General features: G+C 36.1%; 1 protein-coding gene across 1 annotated transcript in view; it reads right to left on the reverse strand.

Annotated features, from left to right (window-relative positions):
- Window positions 1-12,209, reverse strand: part of LOC107192011 (helix-loop-helix protein 11) — a 354,240-nt gene that overhangs the window by 23,258 nt on the left and 318,773 nt on the right. Inside the window, exon 3 of the mRNA XM_015581186.1 lies at window positions 672-822. Within this exon, the coding sequence (XP_015436672.1) occupies window positions 672-822 (151 nt within the window). The remainder of the gene's footprint in view (window positions 1-671; window positions 823-12,209) is intronic.

Raw genomic sequence — 12,209 nt, forward strand, 5'->3', positions numbered from 1 at the left:
CATAACTTTTGTACTCTTTTATATTTCCTCTATTTTCATAATAAATAATAGTATCTGTGTATGAAACTAATGTTATTCTTAAGTATCTATAAATGAATGATGAATATAACAATACAAAGACTTCTAATTTTTTCCCCTTCTGTTCGCCGAGATTTAATCAAACATAAGTGGGGTCTCGTGGTGCCGCTACTCTATTTCACGCGTATTTCGCCCATATTTTCAACAATTAATAACTCGGAAACGAAGCCTCAAACGCAATACCGTCATTCTTGACTTTTGTCTTAGTTTGGCGTATAGAATCCACCATCTCATTGTCAGATTGAACATATTTTAGTTTTCTGGAATCCTTACTTGACATTATGCTTATAAAAGGTGTTCAACAAAAGTTTTTAAAATTAGTTGCATGTTTCCTGAAAATCTTCTTTTGTCAATATTCCAAACGTTTGAATTCTTAAAAACGAACATCATTCCACAGTTTCCATTGATTCGTAAAAATTCGCAAGCGTGACCCTTTTCAAAGATCATTAATGAATGCAAACGAGGAAAGAAACAATTTTATGGTACTTTAACAGACAAAAATTTTACAGTTTAAGTTTACTATAAATATGAGAAATAAAAAACATGGAATTCTCTACGCAATCACGACAACTTATTACACGTAATACACTGACCTTGATTATCCGCCTTGCGTTTCTTGATCGGTACATCGCCACCCTCGTGTTGATTCACTAATCGCTTCAATTGACAATTCTGTGAGAGTAGCTGTGTTTTCTCTTGCTCCAGCTGGTATATATACTCCGCAGTCTGTTGAAGTATCGCAGCCTGAAAGGATGAAGTGTTATATTATTAAACAGTCTTTGTTAGTCTGACCCTATAAAATGTAAAATCATTCATCACTGGAAGAAATTCCAATATTACCAATCTAAAATCATGTATAGTAGACTCACGTTAAAGTATCGCACGTTAAAGTAGCGTTTAGGACGCCCCGGCTACGACGAATCACTCACACACGTGCGCACACCCCACTTCGGTCGCATTCTGTAATCAATTAGTGGATCGACAGAGCTAAAACGAGATTCATGTATGCCACTGGCTCATGTTAAAGTACCGTTTCCTGAAAAAAGTAGCCTCTAGAGCCCGAGCAGCAGTACTTTAACGTGAGTCTACTGTATTATCGTTAGCGTCTCAATACGCCTAGATATGCGAATTTTTATTTTATATGTAGGTATTTCAGTGGATAGATAATGCTTTTCTTAATTAAAAAAATACAAACTTTTTCTACAAAATCTATTTATAAATATTTTTAATGTTTGAGAAAAAGAATCGACCGATCGGGTATCGGGCCGGGAATCAAACCTGGATTTTTCACTTTCCGGGCGACTGATCTTACCACAGAGCTACCCGGGCCGTCCACGATTCTTTCTCTACAAATTCATATAATGTATACAAACAACATGGCTGCCGCTGCGTTCTACCGTCCACATTATATGTTTTGTAAAATCGTTGGACAAACTGTTTGTTTAAGAAACAAACTTCAAGCTGAATATTACCACTGTGATCTGCCTCCTGTTAGCAAATTAACAATAACCTCTTTTAAATATTGTTTACAAAATGATGCTAAATTATTATTTCATTATTATTTTTATTGTCCGATAAATTACGCTGTTACTTTTAAATCCGGTATTGTTTTCGAACGAATTAGCCTACCCTAAAATAGAGGGTGAGGCACGTAACTGGAACCACTTCAATGACTGCGTAAATAATGATCTTAGTGAATAATGTTATAAATAAGAATTGAATGGTCACACAAAAATATTTCTCATTATTTATGAAATTACATCGTCGATGAACCAAAAATACTAATAAAAAGTAGAAATTTTAGAAGGCTGCCGAGCTAATAAAATGAAAGTATGATTTTTAGGATAATCTTTTGATTTATTTATGCAAAATAAAGTTGCTTAAATTATTAGTAGTGATCAAGTCAGAGAAATGCGATCCAATAACTATTTATTACGTTTTTACGTGATCTATTTTAAAGATGCAGCAATTGCTTAATTTAACCGCAACAGACAGCAAAGAAACAAGAAACAATAGAAGGGAAAATATATTAAATACGCTGTACAGGAAAAGTTTTCACATTCACCGGATGTTTTCCACGGACCGTTCTTCGAACAGTACGTACTATGTAACGGAAAATGTCGTCAAATTAATTACGGGTCAGAGTACCAATGAGTAATAAAATATGTCATTAATTCGGAATAATTTCACAAGGTATATAAAATGGAGTGAAGTTTCGAAAAGCTGCGAGTTTGAGGAACCGTTCAGGACTGTTGTTCGTCGAATCGAGCGAAATCGGTATTCATTATACATACTTAAATTTCCGTTTATATAAATCTAATATTTACCGAGTTCTTGTTCAATTGTAAATGTGTAAATTATTTAATAGTAATATAATAATAATAATATGTTTCTGGTACAAAGAGTAGCATATATTATATCAAACATGAGTCAAACGCCAATATTAATTGAATAAACTTAGGGCCCCTTTCTCCTTTAGCAGCCGGAAACAAAGGTGACACTTAGGAATTTTTTTTAAGAAAAGCAAAGAAGATATGGTAAAACAGTTTCGCTAATCGTGTTGATCCGAAATTGAACTGTAGGTATACAAACAGTGCCTATCATAACATAAACAGTTATTAACCGATTTAAAAAATTTGTGTGGTATTCCTTTTGTAATTGAATCGGCTATCGTATGACCTACTATTGAAAACTTTGAAGCACAGATTTTTTTGTTATTCACAGTAATATATGTACGTAAAATTTCCTTCTTTTTCTTGGAAGTCTTTGTTACAAGTCATACCGAATCCGGCCATTTCATTTTTTTGACTTCATGATAGGTCGTACGATAGACGGTGGAGTAATAATCAATAATCTTTTTGAAATTTGAATTTCTGACTACTCTACATCGAAATATCGTGGGTATCGTTTATACAGTGCAATTCTGGATTAGCGCCAACTATATTTTGCCATGTTGTACGAATATTGAAACAAAAAATTTGTTATTTACTTGAGTGTTGTTACGAACGTGAACCGTTGGGAAGGTTTTTTAAAAAAGAATACTCACAACTTGCCTATCATTAACACTTAACACTTTCGTTATAATAATTATAAAACTGTACAAATTCACTGGTAAACAGTTCTTAATTAACTGAGTTGTCGCGCGCCTGATGTCGCTCTTTATTGTATAGTGTCTTTGCGACGAAATACTCTTATCCTCTTAAGTCTACCGTAATATAAACATCGAGTCAAGTTACAATGTATAATAAATAAAGGCCAGAAAGTTTTTGTACTATATCTTCTTTGATTTCTTTAAAAAAATTCGTAAATGCAGTAAAACCTTGAATAGTACTCGAAATTTGGGACTGGAACTCGGGTGGCTACGAAGTAAAGGAACCGATTCTAAATACAGAATCACCGCCGAACGTTAAAAAGGACAGCGAGTGAAAAATAAAGAGTGACTGAGCGTCGAAGTAACGATAAAGTTTACATGCCAACATGTCGGTGAGGTAACACTAATGCAACAATGCAAATTTTTTAATTTTTATTATGTTTCAATAAAACTCTTACTAACGCATTTGTGAGATTTTTATGATTAACACAAATCAAAACACGATATATTTGAATATTTACTCATCAATATTAAGTGCTATAAATGATAAACAAGTAACTACGATCCAAATTATACCGTATTTAGTATCATTTTACTCAGAAAAATCTCACAAATACGTTAGTAAAAGTTTTATTGGAAAGTAATGAAAAATAAAAAAAATGCATCGTTGCATTAGTATTGCCTCGCTGACACGCAAGCATGTAATCTTTTTCGTATTCCCGTTCGGGAAGTCGCTGCGGCGAGCCAACGTGTTACATTGAATGCTTGACTGGTTCCAAGCAGGACCCTACCAGTGATGGGGATGGACACCGAGTACTTACGCCCAGATACTTTGCGGCTACTATTGAATGTTTGACAGTATCACCTTTTTGCATGCCGCTAAAGGAGAAAGGAGCCTTAAGTATAAGAAATTATTTAGATACTAATAAATCTGATTTCAATTATACTGTATTGCAATTTATACGGGAAAGTAAATGATTTGTTTATATATTGTTTTGTCATGCTAACCAGCAAAACAATATTTAGTCTTATTTTTTGTTTGCAACTATATTATAAGCCCTATAAGCAAAATCATAAATGTAGGTGTAATATCAAGTGCTTTCTGCTTCGAATAATTTTGTATTACAGTGGACTCTTACGATATTGCCACTAGGCCCATTGCCACGCGAAGCACTTCCTCTGCACACGTACTTTCACGCACCCAAAGTCACTCTCCCACCAGATAGCATACGCCGTCGCCACCAGCACGATTCAGCTCTTGCGTAGGTGCTGGGATGGGGCTATGACAGCAGAACTTATAAGGGGTGTACCAAGGTCGACTAGTCGCTTCTGGAACGACACTTAATCTAAATAAATGAATGACTAGATGCGTACACAACTTTAACCACTTGCGCTGGCAACCAGGTCACAAATGCGTGTAATTTCGACGTGTGTTTCCAGCGCAAGAAGTTAAACCAGAATATCTCGAAAACCAAGGCCCATTCTACGAAAACCAATGAAGGTTTTCTAACGCTATATGTGTACTTCAACTTGTATATAGTGTCGTTTCAAAAGCGTTTAGCCTACCTTGGTGCTCCTCTTGTTAGTACAGAGAGGGTACCGTTAAGTCATTATTCGAGGTGATCAAGTTAGCTGAGATACCCTGTATACTTTGTCGGTTTTTAGTATGAACGAATGTCATTTCTAGATTATTATTAAAGTAATTAGGCCTGGTAAAAATAGATTAAGCATAAATTAACAATTTCATAAAAAGAACTTTTATATTCAGCTTTATGGCCATTTAATTCTGATTTATAAACGATTTCAGAAACATGGACACCGGAACAGACTTTAAAAATGAGGGTAGCCAATACGAAATCGAAGAAATTTTGCAGAAAGAAACATACGGTACTGATGTGAATTACAAGCATAAATATCTGTGGCCACATGTCGTGGTTCACTCTGCACTTCAAATAGGATGGTTAATCGGTCTTTACGCCGCATTCTTTTACGCCAAAACCGCTACTATCTTCTGGGGTGAGTTAACGATAAAAATAATACCACTATCTGATAAACCATAGTAAAATTGAGTTGCCGGCCGGCCAATGTATTGTGCATGTTCTCAATACTTTAATTCGATACTTGTACAGAAAAGTGACACTATCGTGTTCTGCTATATTTTTGTTGCGGGACATAGAACGATAAAGAACAATGTGCTGCCTACAAATTTTGCAGGGTTCTTCATTGGATTTATTGCGGCTGAAGGAACAGGCCTTGGCGCTCACCGTGGCGCCAGCCACAAGAGTTTTAAAGCAAGCACTCCTCTGAGAGTCGCTCTCATGCTTAGTCAGACGATAGCCGGCCAGGTAAATATCTTCTTGGAATCTAATGAGAATTACCAATAAATTATATTTAACACTATGACTACCGAGCGCAATTTTGTATGTTCGCCTCATATACCGGAGTGAAATTTGTACTACTAGAAACCATAAATGGGCATTATCTAGATAAAAAGTTATTAAATAACGATTCAAATAAAAAATAATTTATCTTTATCCGTTATTCGAAACTTCGAATAAATAGATTTATCTTTATTCGAAACACCACGGATACAAAAATTTTTCGAAGTGCATTTATTCGACGGCAATAGATAATTTTTTTAGGAAGAAAAAAAAACTCTCAAACCAACTCTGAATTACTTTTTTTCTTGAACTGTGTCTAATCCACTCTGAAGCATTATACTGATTGGAGTTAGAGAGAGTTCAAGAAAAAAAAACTCTCTCAAACCAACTCTGAATTACTTTTTTTTTTAACATGTCTAACCAACTTTGACGCAGTATACTAATCGATTTGAAATTCTATGAAACTAAACGTCCGTTCACGTTAATTACTCTGCTAAGAATGAATCGTTACTCTCTTGCAGTCAAATAAACAAAAGCTAAGCGGCCGGTAGCCAGCAGCCGATAACCAACAGTAGTGACGCATACGTAGCCACAGATGCATAACTATAGGCAGAATTCAATGTGCTCGTACCGGCAGTTTTTCGCGAATATCTCGGAAACTAAGCTTCTCCCCAGTTATATTTATACAAAAAAGTTGTTTAAAACGTCAAGTTTTGTAACACATCCAAAAATCATCCAAATCGGAAGGTAGGCACCTTTTCTGCAATTTGACCTTTGTTTATTCAAAGGAAATTTATTCGACGAAAAAGATCATTTTTTTATTCAAAGGGAATTTATTCGATGGCGAAAGATAATTTTTTTGGCTGTAGCACGGTATGATCCACACATTATAATGAAACGAATTTTTTGTCCTCTCCCCCGAAGAGGGGGAAAAACCCCAAATATAAAATTGTAGCTGCTGGTCTTGATTACTTTCTGAGATATTAATAAAAAAAGTCTATGTACAATACACTGAATTCTGTCTATACAGACGTGACTAACACAAGCGTCTTCGCTGTCGATATCATCGTTGTCACTGTCGAATATGCGATGACGGGTAACGGTGTAGCCTCAGAATCTATATACGTCCAAGTGGCAGAGTAGTGGTAGGCAAATGCCCCTGCGTGTAATACTACATAAGAAATACCTGTGAATTCTTTAACAATTTTTCTGGTTATGGTTTCTTTTAAACTTTTTCTATTCTCAGTGCGCAGAATACGTTGACATAAGAAAAAAATTTAACATTAATTTTCAATATTATAAAAATTTTTACGGCAAGTTTTTTTAACAAATGTTCATCGATCCAAGGGTGTAGATTCACCCCCTAAAGCCATCACCAATTATTTTTTTACACCCTATACCTGCATCTGTTCTACATAACAAATAGTTTAGAAGGATATAGCTTTGTGACGGTTATTTAGGGAAGCGCGACAACCAACAGAACGAGAACATATCGACGATGATTAGTGAAAAGAAGAATAAAAATGAAGGAAAAATCGGGACAGATCTGATTATAATAATAACCGATAAATGGTAACTTAATGAAATAATAATTATTAAAAGAATGATTTCGGAATAATAAGAGACTTAGTCGTTTAGAAATGTGCAAGGAAATATTAATAATTGGAAAGAATGTGTTATCCTACATGTTGTTACGAGTTGAGGGCTAAATGCAGTCTTCGCTGTAGCCGAGGTTAGGTTAGTGTGTTAGGAGCGAACGAACCAATGCTGATTTTATCATCGGAAGCCGTTGGAACGACGAAAGGTCGTGGACGAACCAGTGTCTGTTTCACTATCAGAAGCCACTAAGTTTTTGGTTAAAGTCTCGAAACAGACCATAGACAGAGTGGTAGGGATGTGTCTACTGGATGATGTTACATGCAGAACGTTCTGGATTACTGTGGGGAATGTATGGATGTCACACGGTCACCGAGCGGTCGCGTCCATTTGGACAAAGTTATTCCTGATTTATTCGAAGCCTACGAATGAAAGTACCAATAAAGATGAAAACCTTATTCGACGGCTCGAATAAATTTCGTTCGAATAAAAAAATTATCTTTCATCGTCGAATAAATGCACTTCGAAAAATTTATTTATTCGTGGTGTTTCGAATAAAGATAAATCGAGATAGTCGAAGTTTCGTATAACGGATAAAAATAAATTATCTTTTATTGGACTTTACCTAGATAAAATTGTGCCCAGCTGTGCTAGAAACGCATAGGGACGCCGCGCCGCGTCGGCCACCGGTGACAGCCAATAGGTGGCTCTACACGTAGGTATGCTCACACGTCGACGATTGTGTCACATGCCGATGTGCTCACAAAGTGTCAGTGTGAATGTAATTTCTACGTCGAGTCCAAAGTAAATTCTCTCAGGTGTTCACGTTTGAGCGTATGTATATGTGCCTGTGTTTGTTGCGTGCGTGCATGCGTATATATGTATTTGTGTGTATGTAAGGTACGCTCGAATGGAGTAACTTGCATGTGATGAAGAAAAATGAAAGTTTACTTCGTCTGTCAAAGTTATTTCAGATTAAAGGTACAATAACAATGATGTATTATTAATGTTTTAGTTCTTTTTTATTTTATTTAAGTTCATAGTCTGCCAATAACTTTCCTAAGATACATTTTTCATTTTCCTACACCGGACAAGAGACTTACAATCCACTGAATTAATTGAAATGTCACTGAATCTCTAGAAAAATTTGGACATACATGATCACAGGATTCGTACTATTCACAGAATAGCACGTTCACATGGGCAAGGGACCACATCCTTCACCACAAATACAGTGACACGGACGCGGATCCCCATAATTCGAACAGGGGATTCTTTTTCGCCCACATGGGTTGGCTGATGATGAAGAAACATCCCTTGCTCCGACAGAAACAACGCGAAATGGATGTGTCTGACCTATTGCAGGACAAGATACTTATGTTTCAACACAAGTAAATACCGGTTACCAAAGAATTTCTTTTTCCATTTGTCATATTCATTATTGCTGCATTGCAATTGCTATCATAGGCCAATGAATCAACCGCAGAATCGTGTCTATTCTATGAAATTGCGTCACCAATTAGAAACGAAATGACTATACGGAGGGAATAATGCATTTATTGGTCATTCAATTTTTTACTACAACTTTTCATATAACATCGTATTTCTAATTACTTGAAATTAATTCTTTCCCCCGAATATTCTTCGTCAGTAAATTTTAAATTAGAAACAAAAAAGAAAAAGAAACAATCCTTAATTTGAGAACACATTGCCAGTTGTTACTAATTATCTCTTTGTGTGAATTTCAGGTACTTTCTGTATCTCTATTTCCCTCTGGCGGTATTTTTCCCGGTGATGGTGCCAATCTATTTTTGGAACGAGACGATGTGGACCTCTTTCTTCGTGGTATATTGTTGCCAATACGTCACGAATCTACATATTACATGGACGATCAACTCATTCGCACATCTATGGGGAGCAAAACCTTATGACAAGTACATTAATAATATATTATTTATTAAACTTCCGTTTACATATAATTGAGAATATACTTTATTTCCCGATGATACAAACAAACATAGATTTAAAACTGCTATGACTTAGAAATGGCCTCGCACCTGACTCTAGAAACTACACTTATAATTTCACTCAACACTTTTGCAGCTGGTGACTCCAGCGCACGACCTGAAACTGAAGTCGCGTGCCATTCACAAAAATCTATTTGTTTGTTGATTTACCGCAATATTCTGATATTCAAATGAGAACGAAAATGAAACCACTTGTGGTCTGAAGTGAACAAAAATCATGTCAACGACATCCAGGTGTAGATTTAAAAATGACATGAAACGCATCAGCCGAATACTAAAGTATCAAGAGAGGGCGAAAAGGGGTAGAGGGGGGGGGGGGAAAAAGAGCACAACAGCAAAGGGAGTAAAAGAACAACAACTTACGAGAACTTGAAGTTCTTTAAAATATTTAAGTATTAAACAGAATTTATAGTTACCATGGTATTGAATGAACTACAGTTAATCAACAGTCCTTTTCATTTTATTATACAAAACCCTACACATCAATCGGTGCCGCCGTTCAATGCGTTCATTTTCGACCACGCTATATCTTGGCGAGGACTATACGGGATACGTCCAGAGGATATAGCAGGATAAAAGGGTCAAAAGTTCCTTTAGACCGATTTGAATCTATAATTATAATACCACTCGATAACTTATAAAAAAAATAACCTCTCCCAAATTTCAACTCTCTATCTCGACCCGGAGAGTTTGTTACGGAGACAATTTGAATTATCGGTTTTCCGTTTATTTTCCCTATTTAATGGTATACAAAAATTCTGTAATAAATCTGATATATAGCTCACTGGGGCACGTAATTGAGAATTTTTTGCAATTTTTTGGTTGAGAATCTTAGTTGTGAAAAATCAAAAAGACAAAAAATGCCGAAAAACTTGATTTCTTATATAAATCTTAGAGCGACTGTTCTTATATAATTATAATAACCATATATTATCACAAGTATTATCCTAAATTTTTTGAAGATTTTTTGGTAGGGTGAGCCGTAGTTTTAGAAATCAAAAACCGATTTGTTCAGCATTTTTCCGTGAAAAAGAAACTTATACTTTGACGTTTATATTTCTTTTATTAAGTGAGCATATTATACGATTTTGAGTATTTCTACATTCAGGAAAATTGGTATATGAATTACAGAAATTAAATTCAGTTGATTAATTAAGACTCACTTAATAAAGAAAATAGAAAATTCAAAGTATAAGTTACTTTTTCACGAAAAAAACGCCGAACAAATCGGCTTTTGAATCTTTAAAGTACAGAGCACCTTACCAAAAAAGTCTCCAAAAGAATGTAGACAATACTTATGATAATATATCGCTACTATAATTACATAAAAGTAGTCTCTCTAAGATTTATGTAAGAAAAAGAATTTTTCTCGGCATAGTTTTTCCTTTTCGATTTTTTGCAACTAAGATTCTCGACCAAAAAATTGCAAAAAATTCTCAATTACGTGCCCCTGGAGAACATAGAGCACGGTCCCTGGGTCACGCATTCGCGAGAGCGACACGCACACAGTGACAGAGTCAGAAGTGGGGACACGCGGGTCTCGAGAGCGATACGCACGCAGTGACGGAGCTGTCGCGTAAATCTCATAGCGACCGGTGTTTGTTTACATGCGAACGACCGGGCGGGCCAAGACGCTGCAGAAGTATTGACTAATAAATATAATTTGTTTTATAATTCACGAGATTTTTATTCTATGTAGTTAGTGTAATAAGAAGCACGAAAATCCAAATGTAATGTGGAACCAGCTAATCATTACATTGTATACATGGTGACGATGGCTCGAGCTCGAGCTCGAGCTCGAGCAACCGCCACTGCGTAGTAATATCGGTGAGGGTCTCGAGCTCGAGCCATACTGGCACTGTGTTTTAGTACAGTGTCGGTGAGGGCCTCGAGCTCGAGCCTCGCCGTCGCTGTGTAGTAGGAGAATATCGGTGTGGGGTTAGAAATGACATAGGGATCGGTGATCATGTTTCCGTGCTCGGAAGGTTAAATAGACGGCTGCCTTTACACTTTAACCCGCGTTATATCAAATCAATCAAGGTATACCTACATAACAGCGGTTTTTTATGTTCGGAAAACACCGCGTTATATCGGATCAGCGTTAATGGAGGTACAATTAAACGGGCCTTTACTGTATTTACATGAATACCTGAGATTTAATTAATGGAATGTACATACATACAAGCTTACGAAACACGGTAGGGGTGCTAGGAAATTAACTAGTGCGACATCATTGAATAATAATTATATTTTGAGCAAATTATGACCACCTGAAGTTTTAAACTATAGAACAGAACCATACGAACATTATCTTAAACGATTCTGAATAAAGAACTTTCGTTTACATCTACCACTGCTGTTTTCCAAAAAGGGTTAATTCTCTCCATTTATCTTATTTCAGAAGAATCAGAGCTACAGAGTCACTCATTTCCTCGATCGTCACGTTAGGTGAAGGCTGGCACAATTTCCATCATGCTTTCCCATGGGATTACCGAATGGGAGAAAAGTTCAGCCTGTCCGCGAAAGTGCTCGAGCTCCTCGCGTACTTTGGATTGGCCTATGATCTGAAACTAGCGTCGCCTAAGATTATTCAGGGGCATACAACGAGGCATGCGAGCAAATCTGACCGTCAGATACTTGCGGAGGAAGTCGTCAAGATTAAACGAGAACGAAAGAATGCTGTGCATACTACGTGAATGTAAGAAATCTCGAGCGAAGTACGTCATTTAAATTGGATTAAATCGTAAATAAAGTATTAGTTACGCGACCGACTAGGAAGACTCTCCGTATTAACCGTAACCGTATCGTAATCCGTAACATGCAGCATAATCACGTTGTAATTTTACTCTGATTGTTAAATACATAATTAAAAAATATTATAGTACAGTAAAAAATGCATGATGTAGGATATAAGATGCAGTTAACCATGATCATTTTTATGTGAATATATAATACAAATTCTTTGACATTCTTACACGTTTATTAGACTTTGTATGTATGTGAAGTGAGCCGTCTGTAGTCACAATCAGTAGGTCC

Source organism: Dufourea novaeangliae, unplaced genomic scaffold, assembly GCF_001272555.1.
Source record: "Dufourea novaeangliae isolate 0120121106 unplaced genomic scaffold, ASM127255v1 scaffold281, whole genome shotgun sequence".
In the NCBI taxonomy this organism is placed as follows: domain Eukaryota; kingdom Metazoa; phylum Arthropoda; class Insecta; order Hymenoptera; family Halictidae; genus Dufourea; species Dufourea novaeangliae.